A 25233-nucleotide genomic window follows, 5' to 3' on the forward strand; every position below is an offset into this window, starting at 1 on the left:
CTTGTTTAAATTAATAAACACAAAATCTAATTCGAATTTGATTCGTTTAGAATACAAACAACCGTAAACCGAGTTCTTATCGAGTCGAACACCAACTGCTCGTGAGTAACTCGTTTTATTTACACGCCTAATAGTGCATTCTCTTGTTTTCTTAACCAAGAGAAACTCTATTCCTTGTCTTGGTAATGAACATTTACCACTTGCATACTTATGCCTCCTTGTTTGTTGTCTTTCTTGGCTTTTTCACCTTGAAAATATTACCTTTAATATTCTAATGGCAGATGTATAATATTTTTTGTTTCAGCGGAAAAAATCTAAAGACTTTTACCGTTATGTTTTGAAATTATCACAATACTAAATAGTACTAGTGTAATTTATAAAATGTGTAATTCTAAGTTCTAACTTGAATATTTAAATGTCTGATGTATAGTAGGACCTCAATGAGGGGCCAACCCAACACTTTAAACTGAAGGCAACCATTTTCCCAATTTTCTTTTGTAAACTAATATTTTAACTTTTTTTTCTTTTACTATAAACTTTCAAAGTTTTTTTCAATAACTTTTTTTGTATTAAAATTTCTAATTCAGCCCTTACCTCAATTTCCTGTGAATTCGAATTTCTATTAGTCTCTAGCGACGGTAATTAAGCTAAAATCAGTATGAAATGATCAATTTGTAAGTGTTTTGATATGGTAATAACAAAACAAACGAAATGGACAAGACATCAATATTGTTGTGTGACACCCACATGATCAAGCAGACACAGATTGGTAGGGACAAAGAAAGGGAAGGGACACTGGCTCATGGACCGTCCTTGCATGTTCCTTTAACATGGGACACCTAAGAGAGGCCTAACCGTCAATACCGGCCATATCTCACACGTGCCAATTGGCAATGTGATTCATTCATTTCTTCAAGTGATCTGCTTGAGCTTTCTTCTCTGGTTTCGGCCGCATAAAATCCATTTTATAGACATTCTTAACTGGTCCTGCGCGCCCGACCCGCTAAAATGCTCACTCTTTTCTAAATTACTTTCTCCTGAAATTCTAAAACAATTTTTTCTTTATTATAGTCATTTTAAAACTTTGGACTACAAATAAAAATAAACAAAAGAATGATTAAGCCAACAAAAATTGGTACATCAAGTAAAGTTATTCTTTTGTAGATTAAATTCAATAACATCAATGTTATAAGATATTTATTATCTTGATATATACTCATTCCATATAAATTGATGGACAAATTAGGAAAACACAAATGTTAATTAAAAGGTTAGCTTATCTATGTCAATTGATTAAAAAGTATCGTACTTATTCTTAAGGCATTTACTACAACTAATAACGGCATATCATTTTATCATTTGAAATAATGCATATCAATTTAGAACAAATAAAATTGGATTGGGATTCTCTCAAGTTCATTTATGTTCACGATCTACACCCTTCATTGTAAAAAGAAGGGTGTAGATTAATTTGATTAAAATTGTACTTTTTTTATCTACACCGTTCATGTTGCAATGAAGGGTGTAGATCGTGAACATGACCTCTTCAAGTTCATTTTGAACTTGAGAGAATCCCAATCCAATAAAATATTATATTAGATTCAACATATTTTGCTATTGGTCTTGTGAATTTATTTTATCAAAGCCTAAAGTAGTAACTACATATTTGATGAATGTATTTTCACCTATAATGAGTGAGTTATTCTAAAATCAAATGATAATATTGCCATTGCTCTTGTAGCACAGTGGTAAAGCCACAAGCATTTTGATAAGAGGTTTCATGTTCGAGACTCACTCCCCCTTTAAAAAATAACTTCAGTTTTATCATTTTACTTAGGTGTCAAACATCTAATAAATAGATTTGAGAAAAATTTGGATTTGAGGTGATCTATTCTCATTGTTAAATAAACCAATAGATACGAAAACCTAATAATTCCCTTTAATTTATGGAAACGAAATCGAATAATTTTAATGTTTCTCTACTAATCTCTTTTTAAAATGACTCAGCATACAAATCTGGAACTCTAAATACTAGTAATACACTAATTTTGGCAACAAAGAATGATAAACTAATCATCAATTAATAAGAAAACAACCTTTATAGTTATTACTTTATCATAAAAAAAATTATTAGCAATAATAACGGGCTCATGTGCTGTGCGGTGCGGTGCAATGAAGTTTGGATACGACCGACGGCGCGACAGGCTCAGGTTCAGATGAAAGTGGGGATTCGTGATCGACGTTGACAATCAGCCCAACACTGTGTGTATTGTTAAAGACGAGCAATCTTGGTTAAATCACCCCTTTGTCTCCACGGCACCGTACCTCAATCTACGCAACTTGGGCTTATGTTATAGTTTCAGGAATAAGATTTTAATATTTATGAGTTTGCTTGATACACGGCCTTGATTCTGTAAATAGAATGTTTGGCAAGCTTCATCTGTTTATTTTATCAAAATAACGTTTTATTTTCAAAACCTTGGTTGGCTTACAAGATCAAACATTATAATATTTAGGTGAAGTGGAAATTATTACAAGTAAAAACCATTAATACAATAGGTGGTACAAAAGTAAAATATTAAACCAGTGTCGTTAAAATGATATGTTATTCAGCAGTTGGTGTTTATTTACTTGAAAGAAAACAAGTATATACAGTAACTGTACATGGTAGAAATATTCATTGAAGCAGAATAATGAGCTGAATAGCGATAATAACATAATGGGGGAATGAATATTATTCAAGAGATTCAACTACTGCAGTAACTCCCATCCGAATGTGTTCTCTCCGCTATATCTTACGTAAAGAAATCCATCTTCATCCTTCTTTTCGTCATAGATAGTAGACATAATTGCTCCTGTGCAATAGAAATGCCGTTATTTTCTACACAATTTCCGTAAACTTAGCATTTTAAATAAAGTTGCTACACAGTATTACAATGAAGAGAACACTACAGATGACCAAAACTCATACATCAAGTTCATGTAATAGCTATTTCATTCCGCACTTATTCCATAAACCAAACATGGCCTAAAACAAAAAGGTTATATTTCGAATAGAGGTCAAATAATTAGATTATTAATAAATCAAAACAGTAACATTAGCACCAGTTAGATCAATCAGATATTTTCATGTAACATTGAATAAGTGATCAAATCATTGAGCATCAGGTTACTGGTTTGCAATGTATGCATACAGAATTGGAGAATGACAAATTTTACCTGTTGGTGGGAGGACATCATCCACAAATATGAAGATGGCTTTTTCTGCACTCAGTTTAATTCTTTTACGGATTACATAGACGAACTGACCAACTGTTAGGTCAGCAGGGACAAGGTACCTATAAAATTAAATTAGAGTCACAAAAGTACAGCAAATCAAGGAGTTAAAATGCTAAATGAGAACAGGTGATGAAGCATTTTTTATTATTATTATTACAGAAGGGGAGAGGAATGTTCAAACCTCCGACTCCCAGGTTTCGACAACAATAACTGGTGTAATCAAATCATGATGCAAGCATAGCAATACTAATTCACTTCTCTACCAAATTACAAATCAAATATGTCTAAATTGCATGCTTGAATGAGTCTGTGAAAATAGACAATAGAGAATAGAGAAACACTCTATGCTAATCACTAGTCACAAATCCGGATGAACGTAAAAACAATAAATAGTAATGGAAGAAGTAAAACATAACATGGTAACATTGAAGCATAGAAATGATTCTTACTTTTTCTTGTCAATGATAGGTATATCACTTCTTTCAGCCTTCTCAACAATTACCTAGAATGTGCAAGAATTATCAACAATAAGAACACATAATCAATTGCATAAAACAGGCAGATTGCAATACGTCTTAAGCAGGTATAACCATATGGCACAAACAACTTACACACGAAAAATCAATATTGTCAAAGAGCAATATTGTTAGATACAATAATAGAGAGACGGTTGCTCATTATCATTTCTGTCAACTAAGTTATTATGATCCATTCTTACACCTTTTCCCCCTATATATTAACAATTACAAGGAACAACGCAAAAACTGCCTAAATCTACTGAATTATGCTATGAGTGTACTTCACTTGGCATAATAAATTTCTTATTCTACCTTGGTTGAATAAAATTACTGAAATTCATATCTAACACAAAACATCAATCTGATCAAATTCTAGCACAAAAGTAATCATCAAAATCAAGCCACTAAATAGGACACCAAATTCAATTGACAAACTAAAAGAACTAGTGAAAAAAATCTCACCGGAATTCGGTCTGAATATTTCTCCTTAATTCTAGCAGCCTCAGCACGTCTCTTCTCTGTAGAGGCAACACAATTTTACAATCACAACCAAAATTCCAAATCATAAACACAAAATTAAAAAATTAGGTGTGCTCCATAAACTAAAATCATACCAAAATCATGCTCTAACTTGAAACTACTCTTTGTCATTTTCTATCAAACACCTGGACAATATCACAAACATCATCAATCCGAATTTACCACAAAAATTCAACGCTATATTGATATTTTGGTCAATTTGATCAATTGCAAGTAATACAAAATAACATAAAACTAATTCTAAATTACAGATTAACTAGTTAATTTTTATATATATAAAAAAGGCACTTACCGGAACGATGGAATCGAAAAGAATTACGGATAAAGACGACGGCGGCGACGGAGGCGGCGATGAGAGTCTATGAAAATTCAGATGAATAAGAGTATGCGTGTGAGTTTTAAATTCATAGTTCGGTTTCCTCTCCAATTCAATTTGTATCTTATACGCTACACTTATCAGTCAATACTCGCCACGTCAACACAAAATTTCATCGAACAATTGACTTCGTTGATTACGTTATTACACATCATCTAGCCCAGTAAGGCCCAACGTTTAATCAGACTATACATGAATAGCAAAAGGGGCCAATTTACTTAAAAGTGTAAATCTAAGCCCATATGTTTTACAATCCAGGCCCATTATCCAGCAACGACACTTAAATTTTCTCTATTTTATGTGCTATTTTGAAAAAGAGAGGAAACACGACAAGGTCGGCTGTGCCAACTAAGATGCATTATAAAAATAGATAAAAGAAAATTAAAATATTAGGAAGAATACAAAATAATTAATTTATATAGAAGAAGTTGTCCCTTAATTGAAGCACAAAAATTAATAGGCACTTCTAATGTTTGATTGTCAATGTAAATGGACACGTACATGCTTCAATTTCATGGTTTTCTGTTGCTCTTTCTTTTTCCACGAAATATTATATGGTGGTGGTCTTAATTTTACTATTAAAATGTCTGAAATTTCATTTATTTTGTATTAGTATTTTAATAATGATATATCAGATAAATATTTTTAATCTTTTTTGTGATCACCGGTATGCTAAAAACATTGATAAGTCCTGTTTTTATTTAAATTTATATATTAATAAAAGAAATAATGATTGTAAATGCAAATAATGATGCATATTTATATGTGAAATGAAAATGACAAACTATATCTGCAATTAAAATTTAGCTTTATTAGTATTATGTTGATCGAAAAATTACTGAAAATGCTTATTTGATACATTTTAAAAATTTATTAAAAGAAAATATAATTAGACACCAAATATTGTAATTTTTTTTTTTAAATTGATAACTCACAATTGAATGATGTTGTGACATGCTATATTTCTAGAGGTTGACTTGGAAAAGTTGTAAGCAATATATGCATATAAATGATTGTTTTCAAAAAGATAATGTTAATCTATTTTGATTATATTATAATTAGAAAATGTATTTAACTAACTAAATCAAAAAGCAATGAAAGTATTATTTTCGTAAAAAAATAAATTACAAAATATTTGGATTTTTAATATTTATTGAAAGGTCAAAAATATAAAAATTAACAATTTTTTGTGCAACATACTTTGTAAATTAGCCTGGATATACATTTTATAAGTGTATGTACATATATATTTTATTCTAAACGTAACAAGAAAACATTGTAAGAAACTTAATTAATTATAAGGTCATTTAAATAAACAAAAGTCCATCGATAAGGTGGTGGGTGGGGTTTACTTAATCTATTATACGACTTTGAAGTCTTCTCTAATCATAGGAAACCTTCAATATAACAAAAACCAGGAACAAGAATGAAGTTGTTGTCCATGAAAAAGTGATCATCTACAATTGCTTTATATTTGCTTGGGCTATAGCATGACCATTTTTTTTTCCTTCTCCTTTTGTGTTTGTGTTGCTTGAGGTATTGGGTGTCTTGAGAATAGAGAAAAGAACTTATTAGCATGACAAAGAAGACCCCTTTTAGCAAACAAAGGAACACAAATATATGTGGAGAAACTAATAAATTAGATTAATAAATAGTTAAGTAAGTAAGTAATCACAAAAAAAGGATATGTAAACTATAAAAGTTGGAGCAATATTCAACAATCTGTCATCCACGTGGATAATTATTGACCAAAGCCGATTAGATAACCTCTTGTTGTTAGAAAAATGATAGTCTGATTATTAAAATATAACAAATGAAATATCGATAATTATTTTGTAAAAAGTATATAATTCAATAACCGTAAAAGTATTTAAGCCACACTAATCATTATGGTCCCTGAAATTACGAAATGGATTCATCTAAATCAATTTTCTTTTAACAATTTAGTTTATAACTATTTAGAATAAGTTCAATAACATACATTCATATAAAAAAACTTCAATAACATATGCTCACTAATATAAAATATCAAATAAAAAATAAACATATCAAAGTTTGACATGAAATATTTGATAAAGATATATTTACGATTATTATCTACGCCCTTTAACTCTATTTTTTAAAAATTGTAAGCTAAATCGTTAAAATTAATTAAATTAAATTTATATATGAGTTAGAGTTGGGTCACTTTACACTTGAGCCCTTCACATGGGGATGAAAGAAAACTAAAGCCTTGTTCATGACATGTCTAAATCATAATTTCCATAAACAATTAGCCATGTCCCCAATCTTTCCACTTCTTACTTCCCACATCATTACCCAAATTTTCAATCTTGTCTACACAAATTAAATTACCCATTTCTTCTATTTCCCATTATACCCTTTTTAGGGTTTCCATTATTGTCTCTTTTACAAGTAATTTATGTCCACTTTTCTACTTTCATCATTTATTGGAAAGTATAGGGTGGAGAAGTGATAGTGACACTACATTTACTGTGCATCTTTACTAATTTGGAGTGAAACCCATTTTGAATCTATTAGATAAAATCAGAAAAAAATAGAAATTTGAGAGCAACATTAATGAAATAAAACTCTGTGTTATTGAAAGCTATTTTGTCCACTGAAAGCAACACTTTATGGATTTTTTTGGATTCTTGTTTGGGTTAAGATGGTGTTATTGATTTTTATTTACTGGCTTATTTTAAAGTTTAAGAAAATATCTATTACATAAATTTGAAATAATTATATTCAAAAATGGCTAAATTTGTATTTTTGGATAACATTTTTTTAGATCTAATACCAGACAAATTCATACATGGGTTCGTATTATATCCACCATGTAAGTTGCTTGCTTTCTTCATTATCTGATTTGATTGATGGTAACACATTGCCTAATGTAAGTCTTTCAGCAATGTTATTTACACTCTTAATTTGAATAAAAGGTTATTGTGGTCCAGAAATTTATACATTAGTACCAATTGAGTATCGACTCACACATACTCATTTTAATCAAGCCCAAATGACCAGAAAAAGCCAAACTTTTCATAAAAGTTTCATAAAAGACCAAAATTTTCAATTTTATCCAATTTGTCCTGAAACGCAATTTCGCTTCAATAATGTCCAACTATGTAATTTTACTCATATGGCGCATACATGGTGCTAATGTGACATTCAGCGCCATATAAATAAAATTGTGTAATTAGATATAGTTGAAGCAAAATCATGCGTTTTAGGACAAATTAGATAAAATTTAAAGGTTTGGACTTTTGTGAAACTTTCATAAAAAATTTGGCATTTTTTATAATATCATAAAAATTCACGAACTTTACACGTTTTCTCATTTTAATCATGCACTTTAAATTTTCTCATTTTCATGCATGAACTACCATTTTTTCTCAAATTCATGCACGGTGCTGAGGTGTCATGGCTCCGTGTAATTTGCTGAGGTGTAGGTCATTTTACACCAATGAATGAGTGCCACCTCAGCACTGTGTATGAATTTGGAAAAAAGTGGTAGTTCGTGTATGAAAATGAGAAAATTTAAACTTTGTGATTAAAATGAAAAAACGAGTAAAGTTCGTGATTTTTTTTGACATTAACCCTTTTTTAATCAATTAAAAATTATACTCTCTATTTGTAGGTCAATAAGAAATATTATTCTAAATTTTTATATTAATTAACTAACTCCTAAAGTGGATCATCGCGGTTTATGAAATCGTCAACTGTGTATAACTTAGAAGTTAATTGATCTAAAAATATATAATATTTTTTTAATTAATTAAAATGATTAAGTGTGAGTCAATAGATCCCGATGCATAAATTTAGAGATCAAAATGACCATTTGCTCCTCCTAATTTATGCGAATGAGACACATATATACCACCAATACATAGAATATTATGATAAATATATTGTATAATATTACTAACCAAACAAATCTCCAAATTAAAATAAAATTCGTACATGTATAAACTAAGTTTAGACACACATAAATAATCTGCTAGTGAAATCAATATGCCAGTAGAACTTGATTTGTTTTTGAAATGAGGGAACCCTCGACAGAGGCCGACTACTTGGATAAACCTTCGTCCAAGCTAGTATCGGCATCCCACCGCGCCCATGTATCGGTAAAAGAAGTAAATGCCGGAAATTTTTGAGTTAGATTGTTTTGCAATCTGGGTTGACTCAGTTCCAATTCAGTAACTTTGCCGAGTCATAAGCTGAGTTTTTGGTGCAGCGAACTTTGGATTGACATTTTCATTATATTATGCTTAGAACTCCACCGGCTGGTACGTAGTATTTTTACTTCTGAATTTCAAGAAGACGACACAAGTGAAGCAGAAGCTTAAAAGTGAACAAACTTCTGAACGCCATTTATTTCAAATATACAAGTCTTGTCTGTACAAACATGGCTTCATTGCCTTAGTACTGAGTGAGCAGTGCAATTAGAAACCATGCTAATTTGTTCATTTGCAGCCTATTCAAGAGTTGAATTTAACAGAGGTGTAATGCCCATAGATTTTTCCTTATGTTATTTAAGTTTAGTTCAATTTTACACTATAATTCATTTCATTAAAATTAATTTTAGAAGATTTAACAATTGTTGTCCTTAAATTTTTAAATAAATCAAGAGTTAATTACTTTTCAACCCATTTTGAGTCTTTGACATATTACCCTATTTAATCCATGATATTTAAAAATAGACTAAAACACTCCTCAATTTTACTTTAGTTATACCAAAAACCCTTCTATTGCTTTTAAATAATTATACAATGAAACATTTACTTTAAACACCTTTGTTTTTGATATGTTACAATAATTGAGGTTTAAGAAAATAGTAAAACTTCTTTAAACTAAAATATAACATAATATTCAGTCTACATTTTTTCTTTCTAAAGTACTATTTTTTTCATATTTATTTGTTATTAAAATGTACATTTGTCCTCCTTTTTTATATTATACTATGTATTTTAATGTCATTAATTCATACTTATCGCTATCTATATTTATTTTATAGATAGTGATAAGTATAAAAATGCGCTCATGGAATTCGTCACTACAAATGAATTTGGCTCAGTTTTTATTCATTTTTGTTATGGATTTCTCTGGTGTAACTCTCGAAGATAAAATTCTATATTTCCAATAGTAATTACAAGGATCAATTTGTTAGTAAAAAAATGCGTTTTAAGACGAAATTAGCAAAATGAATGATTATAGTATAACATAGAGCTGCATGAATTGTTGGCATTGAAGGTCTCAATGAGCGGATGTCGGCCTAAATTCTCTCAAATATATACATTACCAATAACTTTATCTATACACATTAGCCACCAAATGTCCGTTAAGGTGGGTGCCATAAATAATTAATTTTGTTAATTAATTATCAAATTGGACAAATTCTTATGCCAACACTTACTATAATGTAGTAATTCATTGAATCCACTATTATTTTTCATTATTATTGTTTAATGGCTATATTAGATGAAATCACATGGGTGTTGTATCATTAGAACTTTGAGTGATTATTTTATAATCTTTCTTTTGTCACCACTTTGGGAGCTCCTCATTTACACACTAACTTATTTAATTATTTCATCAATTTAGCTTCTCTTTAACATAACCATGTATGAGAGACAGAGAGGTTAATTTTGTTTTTAGTTCTTAAAATAAATTTCAATTTTTTTTAGAAGGCCAATGCTATCACCATATCTAAATTGTCAAGTACCAACCCTAGTAACTAAATATAAATTTTGTAATTCTACCAATTTACTTTTTATAAGGATCTGTCTTTTTTAAAGCAAAAATATAGAGAGAATTCCAGTGATGCAAATAGAACAAAATTATTCAAGAATTCAGCTTAATATTTTAAATATTCTTTCATGTGAATTTCTGATATAAATATTTTATTAAACAACTTGTGAATAAATTTTAATCTGAATATTTTTTAAAAATTTATATTTATATTTATTCTTAATAATTAATTATGAAATTCATTAAAGTTTTGCGAGTCAATCTTAATTTAATGAAATTAAAGTATAATAGGTGAATTTTATTTTATTTATTCTCTCAATGTCATTTTAAAAGTTATTTTTATTTTGTATATTGTGTTCAAACATTGAAATAAAAAAATAAAAAAATATTGTAAATACTAAGTATTAATTTCATTTCAAGCATAGTATATCTATTATATAGTTTGGTATTCTGTAAATTAATTTTTATTTTCAATAATAGTTGATTCAACTTATTAGAATGGGAAAACATATATTTAGGTCCCTATGTTTATAATATTTTATTATTTATTTTATCAATTAGATTCAAATATTATTTAATTTTTCCAAAACAACTCGATTTATTGAACTATTAAAATTTAAGTTAATAATTCTTATTATCAATTATAATAATTTTTTAAATTAAAATTAAAATTTTAAACAAATTCATAAAATGAGTTCATAATCATTATCAAAATTTACTAAATTTGTAACTGAAATTAAAATAATTTTATCTAAATTTGATAAAAAAATGTAAAGTTTAAAAGTATAAATTTGCATGCTTTCCTTGTTATATGTGTGAATATATATAAGCAACTAATTGATGTATAAAAACCATTACATCGAGTTAACATCGACAAAAATAAAAATAAAAATAAAACTAAATTTTTAATAAAATTAAAGTTTAAAACTGAACAAAAAATTGCACTGACATTATAATGAAATGTACGTGCATTATTTTCATAAAAAAAGAACCAAATGTCTATAAAATTAAAAAGTAGCAATTCAATGTTTGCAATTAAAAGTACAAAGATTCAGTGCCAAAAATATTATAAGTGTAGAAATCCAAATATATGATTTGGCTAATATAATTAAATCATTCGAGAAAGTTATTGACGGTGAATTTTGAGGACCAAAATGACACAAGCGTAAAATCTGCATCTTTTGGTGCTAAAAATGTTCATATGACACAAGCATATAAACTTAATTAACACAAGCTGTGATTATAATATAACTCATTAAAGATGATAAGTATTTTAAAACAATTCCTTACTATACAATATGGTATTTTTGGCTAATAATCACCCACGGCCTCTAATTTTAAGAGTACCTTACGACAAACCCCCTGATAAAAAAAAATGATCAGTAAACCCCCTAATCTTTGCGACGGCGCTCGCTAAACCCCATTTGGACGAAAATACCTCTGGCGCCGTTTTTTTGGTCAACTGACCTTTTTCCTAAAGAAAAAAAAAATAGTGGCGCCACGTCAGCTGCCACATCACCAAACTATCCTAAAAAATTAAAAAAAAACCTAAAATACCCCTAGAACACCCAACCCAATCAAATCTAACCCAATGACATTCAACCAAACCACTTCACCCTAACCGCCACCACCACCCCACCGCTCTCCGGCCACCACCCCACCGCTCTCCGGCCACCACCCCACCGCTCTCCGGCCACCACCCCACCGCTCTCCGGCCACCACCACCGACCGCCGCCATGGACGATTTTTTTCCGGCCGGTCTGTTCTTCGTGGAAGAACAGATCCGGTCTGTTTGTGGGATCTATTCTTCGTGAAAGAACAGATCCGGTCTGTTCTTCCACGAAGAACAGACCTGGGATCTGTTCTTCGTGGAAGAACAGAACCCAGGTCTGTTCTTCCACGAAGAACAGACCTTGGATCTGTTCTTCGTGGAAGAACAGCGCCGTCTGTCCTTCCACGAAGAACAGATCCGTCTGTCCTTCCACGAAGAACAGACCCACATGGGTCTGTTCTTCGTGGAAGAACAGCCCCGATGTTCTTCCACGATGACCGGAAAATTTTCCGGTCATCTCGGAGAAGATGACCGGAAAGTTTTCCGGTCCGGCGGTGGCGGTGGTGGTTGGGTGGTGTTGGCGGTTGAGTTGGTTAATTAAATGGTTTAAAGTGGGTTGATTTGTTTAATTTTTGTCTTTTCTAAATTAAATTAGGGGTATTTTAGGTGTTTGAAGTTTTTAAGTTATTTTGCTGACATGGCAGCTGACGTGGCGCCGTCAGTTTTTTTTTTGTAAAGAATAACAGTTGACTGAAAAAGACGGCGGCAGGGGTATTTTCGTCATATTGGGGTTTAGCGAGCGCCGTCACAAAGATCAGGGGGTTTACTGATCATTTTTTTTATCAGGGGGTTTGTCGTAAGGTACCCCTAAAGTCAGGAGCCGTGGGTGATTATTAGCCGGTATTTTTAGAAATTGGACAACATCTCATTATTAATAAAATTCACGGTGCTATTAGGCGGCACTCTATTATTATTATTCTGAGAAATTGGACAACATAATCTTCTACATTTTTAAAATAACAGTATGACGGTGACTAAAGTTTGAAGATGTACACCGAACTTCACGCCGTACGCTCTTCATGTCATTTGCATTTGTTTACACTATTTGATATATGTTTTCATGCTTTATGGGTTTAAACATCCCAATAGAAAATTGAAGAGTTTTTTTGCTCATCAAGTGACAGTAGGAGGGTTTGTTTTGAACTTTTTCACATAGTAGGACGATTTATTTTAAACCCCACCTCAGCCATTAACAACTTACAATTGAGACTCTAAAGAGTCGGAGGACTATCTTTAATTAAAAAAAAAAAAGACTCAAAATTGGCATTTTTTTAATCTTATTTTATCCATTCAACTTCAAATAGTACACAATTTGTTGGACTTAAGTGGTAATTTGCCCCCTCAACTTGTAAGCTAATTGTTTACTAAATTGACAATTTACCCCCTCAACTTGTAAGCTAATTTGCCCACATGAGGTTAATTGCCCATAACTACCAAGTTCGTGACTAATTTGCCCACACAATTATTTTACATGTTAATTGCACATTGCTTACAAGTTGAGAGGCCAAATTGTTATTTAAGTCCATTTTATTGTCTTCTTATTTTCAATTAATATATAAATAATGTTTCAATTATTTTCTGCCATCTCAATTAAGAGCACATAATGAGCCAAATTAACCAGGACGTGAGGTTTTTATCTAAAGTCAAAAATTTGTTCTCGATTGACATCTTATGACAAATTGAAGGGCAAAACGAACCTTTCTTGAAATGTTAATTAACTCTAAATAAATTAATCCAAATGCACCTAGCTATATTTTTTTATCGGAAGAAATAACTTCATTGATTAAAGATTTCGACTACAAAAGTCTCTCATCTAGCCACGACATTTGAGCTAGAGGATTGGAACAAAACACACCATCTCTAAGGGCTTTCTTGGCCACAATATGCGCCACCCAGTTACAGGATGTCTTAACAAAACTAAAACAATACGAATTTAAACCTAGCTATATCAAAATCCAAAATTAAGCTAGAGCCATCATAATCTAAAGGCAAAAGGCTCACTTTAGCCCCTAAGGTGAGAGCGAAAAAATTAATAAGACCCTAAGGTCGAAGGTTGCACACTTTGCCCCCTAACGTTCTCCAAAGTGGCTCAAATCGCACCACAGTTAGTTTGTTCCGTCTAACTGATGATGTGGCCCTTAGGGAAAATTTTCAAAAACATCCTTAATGTTTAAAATATTTACCAATTTTAAATTTATAATTTGTTTTAACTATTTTCACCCTCTTTTTCATTTAAATATATATAATTAAATAATATTTAAAATCAAAACATTTATTGAAACAATCGAAACCCAATTAAACACTTCGAAATATAATTAAACGCTTCAAAATTCAATAAAACCAATCAAAATTCAATTTAAACCTATTAAATCAAACACTCATCCGCCGGATACCACCTTTGTAATTTTAGAAAGAAATATTCCGAACAAAACAAAAAAATTAAAAAAATTAATAAACAAAAACAATATTTTATTTATTTTTTAATTCTAAAAATCGAACGATCCGTCAGACCCACCGTCGGTGGGTCTGCTCGAAACCGGAGCAGACCACCGTGGTGGGTCTGCTCTAAAAAAGAGCAGACCACCGTGGTGGGTCTGCTCTAAATAAAGAGCAGACCCACCAACGGTGGGTCAGCTCTAAAATAGAGCAGACCCACTACGGTGGGTCTGCTCTATTTTAGAGCAGAACCACCACACGGTGGTTCTGCTCTTTTTTGGAGCAGACACCGTGGTGGGCTGCTCTATTTTAGAGCAGAACCACCATACAGTGGGTCTGCTCTATTAAAGAGCTGACCCACCACATGGTGGTTGTGCTCTTTTTTAGAGCAGACCCACCACGGTAGGTCTAAATGGGGGGTCTCCGGAATTTAAAAAAAAAAAATTAATTTTAGATGTTTTTCGGCGATGGATTAGTGGTCGTATCTCCAATTAAAGTAAATTTATATTCGTAAAAAATAAATTATTATTTATTTAATTTTTAAATGAATTTTTCGGCGATCAATTTATTTAATTGGATTTCAATTTGTTTAATTAGGTTTCGACGTGTTTAATTGAGTTTCGATTGTTTAATAAACATTTTATTTTAAAATATTATTTAATTATTGATATTTAATGAAAAAAAGGGTGATAATAGTTAAAAAAAAGTTATAAATATAAACTTTGGTAAATATTTTAAACATTAAGGATGTTTTTGAATTTTTTCCATACATGCCACGTCATCATTTAACTGAAAAACAGACGGTGTTAAATTTTTGGTGTGTTCTGAGCCAGTTTGGACAACGTTATGGGGTAAAGTGAGCAACCTTTGACCTTAGGGTTTTATTAATTCTTTCGCTCTGACCTTAAGGACTAAAATGAGCCTTTTGCCTAATCTAAACTAGTCGTACAAGTTAATTATTTTCAAACTTACTTTTTAACTTTTATTTTTAACCGGAACTTAGAAAGTGACAGTTCATCAAACCCACCCAAACCCATTGGTCAAGAACTTCCCTCGTTGGACCCGAAAACCTGATTTTCCCTTTTTATCTTTAATTTTTTTGGACAAAAATAGATCACAGCCATTCACTTTTAACAAAATATCTCAACCGTTGAATCAGTCTCGATGTTTTCAAAACTCCTAAAAGCCTCGCTCATCTCCTCTGCCCGTCAGATTCAGTTTCGAAATCCAGGCCAGCAGAACCTGTTTCTCCGCAATGACGATAATACCCTTGTTTTTACCTCTGGGTTTGAGGTGATAACTGGGTGGAACAGCGGGAAATACAGGAGGGTTTAATGGGAATTGAGTTAAACTATAAAATCAAATTCAGACAGATAACCTTTTCTCTGTGTCATTGGTCTCTGTAAAAGAAAATAATTAAGAAAAGTAGTACTCAGAATGACTAGCCCACGTGATTGTCTGGGGCGTAGTAAATATACACCAACAAGCAGCAGTGAAGAACTGTGTATTATTTTCTTTTTTCAGCTCAGAAAAAAATCTGTGTATTATCAGTAACCATCCAATATTAACTTTTTAAAATTAATAGTAGCTGCTAGTACATCTTTTTAGTTTTATATGCATTATATGAATTATGTAAATCATTTTTTAATAAAATTATATTGAAATGATGAGTTAATATATATAATTATAAAATAAGTCTTTTAATTTAGACGCGAAGAATATTAAATTTGTATCTATTAATTGGATAGTTTTAAGGTGGCAATATTATTTATTTTGAAGCTTAGTTTTTTAGTTTAATTTATTGTATTTAAGTATATAGAAAAATCTTTATTGCATTTTAATTTATATCTCCGTATATAATTAACATCTAATTTTTTAATCATTTGATGAATCGCATTTCAAAAGATAATATTCAATTGTAAAATTATATTCACAAGTAAAAAAAAAGTAAACTTGAAAAAACATTGTATAATTATATATAAAAAGTTAAAATGTTCTATAGTTACAACATCACGTTAAATTTTAATACTATTAAACACATATTTTTCATATTTTTACATAATTTTCTAATAAAATAGATAAATATTGGTTATATATTTAAATATATTTTTTTTAATTTAAATTAATAGTTTATATTTAACATTTTTAAAAGTTAAATTTGTAAAATAGTTGAAGATTTATAAACCATTTTAGAAGATCAAGAATTTAGTTTGAAGTGATTAATAAAAATTTACATGATCAAGGAAATAAGAAGAATTGGTGGGGACGCGCCATGAAAATGAGAGTGGGCATAGATAGAGTAAAAAGAAGGCCTACCACCAGGAGAGATAACTACGTCTACAGACAAAAGCCACATAAAAAAAAGTATAATAAAAAATAATAGTATTAAATATTTTAGAGAGAGAAAAAGTTTTAAGGAGAGAGATAGAAAGAGAGAGGATTGAAGAGCGCTTTTACCACTTTTATATGTTGCACGCATCCATACCAGCAAACACAAGCAAGACACACAGTACTACAAAACCACAAAACCAAATTAATCGAACCAAAACCAACCCGACCCAACCAAGAAGATAAAAGATGGTTCTAAATTAAGTTTGTACAATTTTTTTTTTACAAAAGAAGAAGTTAAGTTCTTTGTGTATGCTCTAAAATGGTTTTGTTCTTGACTTCTTTTTTTGCATGCATTTTTTAAAATTTTCTTTGCCTTCTTAAAATCTTTAAATCATGTTCCATCAAGATTTTCTTGTTTCTTGAATATTGGAAGCTGGGGTGTGTTGTTTTTTCTAATTCTTGTTTTTGATTTTTTTCAATAGATGAAGGCCATGCCCCTACCCTTTGAGGATTTTCAAGGGAAGGGGGTGTTAGATTTTTCTTCTTCTTTTTCATCTTCTTCACCAGATTTGTTGTCTGAAAAACTTTTTCTAGAGCCACAAAATCTTCTAACCTGGCAAAACAGCAAAACCAAGGAGAATTTCTGCTATGTGGGCAGTGAACCCACGTCTGTTCTTGACGCTAGAAGAAGTCCAAGCCCTCCTACATCTTCGTCCACGCTGTCTTCTTCTCAAGGCGGTGCTGCTCGCTCCGGTGGCGGCGGAGGCGGAAGCAGAGGAGGTGCCTCTACTGAAACCACCACCAACTCAGCCGGAGTGGCAGCTGTAGAGAATAGTGCTGAAAAATGTGGGCAAAAACAACAGCTTGGGATGGAGGATTGGGAGGGAGTGTTGCCAACTGGGTCTCCTAACCAAGAGCAAGAACAGTCGATTTTGAGGTTAATTATGGGTGACATTGAAGATCCATCGTTGGGTTTGAACAAGCTGTTACACAGTGGAACCGGGTCGTCTCATGAAATGGAATTCAATGCGGGTTTTGGTGTTGTAGATCAAGGGTTTGGGTTTGAACCTATAAACTGTGTCAACTTGATTAACTGCATTGACCCAGCACCAACTTCTTCAGAGTTTCCACTTCTCAGCCACAATGCTAGAATCGGGTCGGTTTTGAACCAAACCCACAACCCAAATCCGGGCAACAATCTCTTCCCTGGTGTGTTTAACCACCACCCTCCACCGCCGGTACCGCCAATTGAAGTTACAGAGGAAAAACCGCAGATTTTCAACTCACAGGTTATAATTAACCAGAACCAAGCTCACTTCAACCAGAATCCAGCCATGTTCCTCCCGTTCTCTTACGCTCAGTTGCAGGAACACCATCAGAATCTTCTATCTCCGCCGCCGCCGAAGCGGCTTAACTTAGGTCCGGTTGGAGGTAATTTCCAGGTTCAAAATCAGTTTCAAATGCTTCAACAGAGACCGAATATGATGAAGCAAAAAATAATGACGGATGAATTGGCGGCCCAACAGCTTGAGCAGGCGTTAATAAACCCAATATGCCAAGCGGCAGAGCTGATCGAAACTGGCAATCCGGTACTCGCGCAAGGGATATTGGCGCGGCTCAATCACCAGCTCTCTCTTTCGATCGGTAAGCCTCATATTCGGGCTGCTTTTTACTTCAAAGAGGCTCTACAGTTACTCCTCCATATGACCACCACCACCCAACCAAACCCCTCTCCGTCACCTTGTAACTTAATATTCAAAATTGGCGCTTTCAAATCTTTCTCTGAAATCTCACCAATTCTGCAATTCTCAAACTTTACTTGCAATCAAGCCCTTCTCGAGTCATGCGATGGTTCGGACAGAATTCACATATTTGACTTTGATATTGGATTTGGTGGCCAATGGGCTTCGTTTATGCAAGAATTAGCTTTGAGAAATGGTAATGTTCCTTCCTTGAAGATCACAGCTTTTGGTTCTGCTGCTTCACATGATGAGATTGAGCTTCGTTTTACTCAAGAAAATCTTAAAATGTTCGCTAGTGAAATTAATATGCCGTTTGAGATTGAAATTTTAAGCCTTGAGTCTTTAAATTCTGGTCCTTGGCCTTTGCCGATTGTTATGTCTGAGAAAGAAGTGGTTTGTGTGAATCTTCCGATTGCGCCGTTTTCGAATTATCCATCGTATCTGCCTCTGGTACTTCGATTTGTTAAGCAGCTGTCTCCTAAAATTGTGGTCTCTTTGGACCGGGGCTGCGACCGGACCGACCTCTCGTTGGCTCACCATGTGAATTATGCGATTCAATCGTATTCGGGTCTACTTGAATCATTAGAAGCTGTGAATATGAACATTGAGGCTCTGCAGAAGATTGAGAGGTTCTTAATTCAGCCCGCTATTGAGAAAATCGTGGTCGGTCGTCACCACCACCCGGAACGAACCCCTCCGTGGAGAAGTTTGTTTTTGCAATCGGGTTTCACTCCGTTCCAATTTAGTAACTTTGCAGAGTCACAAGCTGAGTGTTTGGTGCAGCGAACTCCGGTTAGGGGTTTCCATGTCGAAAAGAGGCAATCTTCGTTAGTTCTCTGCTGGCAGCGCAAGGAACTCGTCTCGGCTTCAGCTTGGAGGTGTTGAGGATCGAATTCTATATATCGATAGTCGGTTCCATGGTTCCGAGGCTCCTCACAACTTACTGGTTTAATTTCTGATCTTTTTGAATTTTGCTGTCTTGTGATTCTACTATGCTAATTTTCTGTGCCTTTTGGCTTATTGTTTGAAGTCAAGAAACCCAACATTTTAGTAACTTAATTGAATCACTCTGTATGGTTCTTATTTCCTGTCACTTTAGGTGTAACTGTTTTATGGTTATTTTCCTGTTAACGGTGGTGATTGTCTCTTGTACATTGACAACAATGGGAGAACCAAGATTTGGTAATTAAAATTGACATTTCAAAACTGTCTATTGTGTATTATTTTTCTGCAAATGCATATCCTAATTATACTGCTTAGATTTCTTTGTCCCTTTCTTTTGAACATTCAGTAAACTTAGCTTCCGGAAATCTTGGAGAACTTAACATGTTCAAGATTGGATTGTCTGCTACATTTAGTTGCTGCATGATTGTCCTAATCTCTGTTTCTTAATTAGTTACTACTGGTTTCAGATGATATTTTAAGACTGTTTAGTATGATCCGATTTGCTTTTGAGAATTTGTCATGCTTTCATGTTGGGAATATATATTTTTGTATGGAAATTTTTGTCTAGACCGGATTTATGGTCGGAATTATGGCGGATCGGTACTCTCTTGAAATGGATCCACGAAGACATTGTCTAGATAAGAAATTTTTATTTGTGCATTATCATTTTGCCTAAAATTACGATAATCTGTGTTTCCAATGTTAAATGCATCGATATCGATTAGTTAAACATGAAAACTAACAAAAAGAATTAAGGGTTTATGGATTTTTTTGTCATTTAAGGTCTCAATGATAGAATATTGCTCTAAATTCTCTCTAATATTACTAAGAAATTTATCTTAGATTATTTACTAAATGTCTGTTAAGGTGGGTGCAGATCATTATAAAATTTAATTATTTTATTAGCATATGGTTCTATGACCTAAAACGTATAAAGATATACTCACAATCTGTCACATTTCATTGGAAATATATTGTATAGACAAATTAGTCTTTTGTTTTATTAAAATGAGAGGGAATTTAAAAGAAAATTTTCATTGACTATGAATGTTATTCAAAATTCAATTATGAAAGTATTAATTAAATTATGTCAAATTGATAGGTAAGGGTGTATTATTTAAAAGACACAAAACAGGCCAAGGTGTATTTATGTATGTTAACAATTGTATAATATAATACATTGAATCCACTTCTTTTCATTAGGGTGATGAAATCACATGGGTCTTGTATCATTAGTGGTTATTATAATATATTTCTCTTTCACCACCTTTGAAAAGCTCCCAGTTTATACACAACTTAAAATAATTTTTTCTTTTTTTCTTTTGGGGGAGACATAATAATTTGATTAAGTAAGCCTTTCCTTATACATAGGGGTATATTGAACTCAAATTAAATTTATTATTTTAGTCCGGTTTTGTTTGATTATAAAGAATGGCTTTTAAATTTTGTTAGGTTTTGTAAGTAGAAAAAAGAAGTTAAATTTGAGTACAATTTGGAATTAAAAATCTAATGGAATCGGAAAAAATTAACTGATTCGATTGGGCCACGTTGGTTTGTTTTCAAAATATTGCATTCTAGTAACTTAATTAGTTTTCCAAGAAGAAAAAAAAACTTAATTTTTTTTATAAAAGTTTAATTGGACCTGAACTGAATTAACACCATTTGGTACGTATGGTAGAGACATAAAGAGACATGGAGGGTTTTCTTAAAAATACAAAAAAATGAGTACATTTTAAAATGATGTAGATTGGCAAAATAGAAAGCCAAAAACGTCGGGCGACTAGGCTCCATGGAGAAGGAAATGTGAATAAAGTTGGTATTATTGTGATTGTGATTATTATTAATGTTAATTGTTGTGTGTTGATGGTTAAGCTTTAGATTATTGATTTTGTTCAAGGTGGAATTTGTGGTCCTAAGTTAATAGGTGGTCCAATTAACAAAGTGTGGTCCCTTCTTTTATTTATTTATGAATATTTATAATTCGGATTAAATTCATTCCTTCCGTTTTTTTTTAAATTGTATATCAAAATAAATATATTTATCTATGAATACTTAACTTTTTATAATGTACAGATAATTTTAATGAATATCTTTTAAATTTGTCTTTCATAATTATATGATTGCATGGTTAAGTGTACAAATTTTTTATTAGCTAATAATTTAATTAACTGAGTTATTTATAATTTAAGACAAATAAATTACTTTCGTAATATGTAATACTTATAATTTTAACTAGATGAACAATTAAAAAAACAGAAAAAGTAAATAAAAAGAATCCGATATTTTTTAATTGTTAAGTGAATTACTTTCTTAACATTTAATGTTAAACCAGTAAATTAATATTATTATGCTATTTAATATATATATATATATATTTATTTGTATTCAAAAAATGAATATGTAGATTAATATGTCTTTATTATAGTGATATTTGTTGCCAAACTGAAAAAATAAAATACTTCTTCCGTTTTAATAGAGTTGTCCAATTTGAGAAATTTTTTTATCTCAAAACTCTTGTCCATTTTGAAAAAAGAACTAGTAATTTTTACACTTACTTTTTCAATATTATCCCTATTTAAATTCCACAAATGAGTAAATTGAAAGTAAATTGCAAGTGGATCTTATATTATATTGGATATGACAAAAAAAATAAGAATTTTTTTATAAAATTCATAAACAATAATTGCTTTTTTTAACTGTGTGATAAAGTCAAAGTAGACAACTGTATTGAAACGGAGTGAGTAGTTACTTTTTATCTATTTCCAAATTTATTAATTTGATCATCGATTGAAATTTTAGGAGGTTGAGTAGTTGTATTATCCAGCTTAACATTTTGAGATGTGTTAAAAAATAATAAAAAGATTAGTTTGATGTATAAATACTTATAAAAATTGAAATACATATAGGTGACCAAAGGTACAAAATTTAAAGGCATAAATGTACAATTACCCTAATAATTGTGGTGTACTTTTAGTTTACCGAAATCCTGAACAGTGATCATTTTTAGTTTGATTTGAAAGCAAAATTTATCTGGAGGAAATGGAAATTGGAAAATTGTGTCCCCTCAATCTTAAAAGGTTACTAATCCAAAGGTTAGAAATTAATCTCCAAAATAAGAGTAGCTCTAGAGATAACACAGCGTAACAAAACTCTTAAAAATGGATGATCCAATGGATAGTGACTGATTGTCTCATATACTGCAATTGCTTGGGACAGCGACCCGACCCAAATAATAATGACAAGTGGACAGGTACATATCTTTCTCTACTCACAAAAGTAACTTACTTTCGTGGTCCCCACAAAAGCAAAGGAAATGAATGGTCTTTATCTTGTGTGTCGCCACGTGTACGGTCAATGCTACAAATTAGACTTGACGATGGCAACGTACACATAGGATGATTATTTGCCATGTCTACGGGAGTTTTTTTTATCTGCTTTTTTAGCTTTCGGTGGGTCCGCACACAGTAATTAATGAACATGATCTGATCAGAGACATTACTTCTCTTCCATGGTGAAATGTCATGATCAGATGATCTGAGCCGTTGGATGATTGCGGTTTTTGGGTGATTAAATCTGTGCTTGTTCAAAAGTAGGTGGTACAAATGTGGGATTGTGTTACTACATGCCGAAGCTATAATACCATTATTGTTTTTGAATTGATCAAAGATCTAGAGATTTATTGAATTTTAGGTAAATGATTTTTGAACAATGGGTCAACAGACCCTGAATTTGTAACACGAGATCATCTAATCCACTTTAAACTTATTTTAATAATTAATCCTAATTTTTTTTATTTGTGGATCAAATTATCCCATAATTTATATTTTTATTGTAAAAAATAAGTTTACGATAATTTTATTGCAATAATTAGTGAACTTTTTAATTTATTTTTCGCATCTCTCATTTTTAATTTGTATTTTACGCGTTTTAAAAATACAATTATAAGGCAATTTGACCCAAAAATGAAAGGTTTTGGGGTTAGTTACTCAAACAAGTTAAAATTGCGTTAAATGACCCTGAGTTACAAGTTCATTGGAAGTGTTTATTCTTTGTTCAATGGTTTTTCTATGAGTAAAAAGGTGTACTTGGTTTCTAAATTTATGATTCGGGTATAAATAATACACTTTTAGCCATTAAAAATAATATTTTTTTTTCTATTTTTTAGATTAATTATAAATATATTTGGAATCAATTAGGAAAACTGAATTATTCTGATCCTTGTAATTGTTCATATTATGCCAATTTTGTTTTCAATTGACCAAAAAATAAAAAGTATAGTTTTTAATTGATTAAAATAGCTGGAATTGGATTATTTAAGCTTGAGTCACAAGTTGAGGAACCATATTGATCTATTACTCATTTTTCTAATGTTGCAACATAGCTTTCTTTAATTAATTTGGAATAAATGACCTTTATGGTATTTGAATTTTTTAAAATTTTTTGTTTGGTGTCTGAACTTTTGTTTGTTTCATATCAGTGTTTTTTTTCTTAAAAGTGTACCATATAAATATTATTGCACACACAGTCGTCGTTTTTAAATTTGCTGATATGACTTGTAATTTAAATTTCACATATACAAGTGTACTGTTACATACAATCATCATTTTTTTTATTAATACGGCATCTAAATTTAAGTGAAAGGAGTGAAAAAAGGTGAAGTCCTTTTTTAGCACATCGATTGCCGAGAATTTCTAAAATAATTGTTTGATACATTTTAAAAAATAAAACACTTATACCAAAAAAAAAAGTACATACAACGAAATAGAAAATTTGAAAAAAATTCAAATACCATTGACATAATTTATCCATCAATTAAAATCACTGGATAACTTTGAATTAGTGATATAAGACTGACATATATAAGATCTGTGAAATGAACTTTTAGATTGTTTATTTCCAGTTAATGATAATCTAAGCACTTTTATGTGATAAATTTTGTTGTAACAGATTTTCCTTGTGTAATTTCTGTTCATTAATGTATGACTTCATTAATGTCTGATCTTTGGTAACTTAATTTTATTTGATGTTGTGAGTTTTTTTTAATTTAGAAATTACTCTTTTCTTTTGAATAGTTTGTGTTTTTTTATCATTTTTTTTAAGAAACATTTCTTCCCCATTTGGGTGTTTTATTTCCCCTTTGTGGGCGTCTATATTACATAGAGAAAAGGTGTAAAAATGACCCTCATGTATACCTCATGTATCTTATTGGCACTTCATGTATTTCGGATCTCAAATATGATCCTAACATTGCGAAAAAGTTTCAAAAAAACACAAAACATGGACGACGTTAAACATAAATGTGTACGGCCTTAAACGGAAATGTTAACGGAAGGGTCATTTTTGACACTTTTTCAAGACGTTAGGGTCCTTTTGGAGATCCGAAATACATGAGGTGCCAACATGAGACATGGGCTATACATTAGGGTCATTTTTGCACCTTTTCCCTATTACATATAAGGAATTTTTTATTTATACTATTTACTTTTACAAGAGGGGCTTCTCTAGTATCCTTCTAGCTCCCGCCTGCCGTCGTCAGTTGGTGGAACTCTTCTACTATCAGGTAAGATTAACGTATATTTTTATATTATTTTTAAATTTAAATGATCAGGTTTGCTATGCTGGTGTGCCTTGTTCTGAATGATCCCGATATATCAATTGTGCGTTCTGCAAAGTTAAGGTAATACTTATATTACTTTAGTCGAT

General features: G+C 31.4%; 2 protein-coding genes across 2 annotated transcripts; one reads left to right on the top strand and one right to left on the bottom strand.

Moving 5' to 3' along the window:
• Positions 1-2589: 2589 nt before the first annotated feature.
• Positions 2590-4772, bottom strand: LOC126685862 (autophagy-related protein 8f). Its single transcript, XM_050379839.2, has 6 exons — positions 4630-4772; positions 4412-4462; positions 4260-4315; positions 3729-3781; positions 3220-3338; positions 2590-2855 (listed from the first exon to the last, which is right to left on the bottom strand). Exons 2-6 carry the CDS (start codon positions 4446-4448, stop codon positions 2752-2754), a joined length of 369 nt encoding a protein of 122 aa, XP_050235796.1. The 5' UTR covers positions 4449-4462; positions 4630-4772; the 3' UTR covers positions 2590-2751.
• A 12154-nt stretch (positions 4773-16926) lies between these two features.
• Positions 16927-19792, top strand: LOC126687211 (scarecrow-like protein 6). The gene has a single exon (XM_050381659.2). It carries the CDS (start codon positions 17326-17328, stop codon positions 19468-19470), a length of 2145 nt encoding a protein of 714 aa, XP_050237616.1. The 5' UTR covers positions 16927-17325; the 3' UTR covers positions 19471-19792.
• The last annotated feature ends 5441 nt before the right edge of the window (positions 19793-25233 follow it).

Source organism: Mercurialis annua, linkage group LG6 (assembly GCF_937616625.2).
Source record: "Mercurialis annua linkage group LG6, ddMerAnnu1.2, whole genome shotgun sequence".
Classification (NCBI taxonomy): Eukaryota; Viridiplantae; Streptophyta; class Magnoliopsida; order Malpighiales; family Euphorbiaceae; genus Mercurialis; species Mercurialis annua.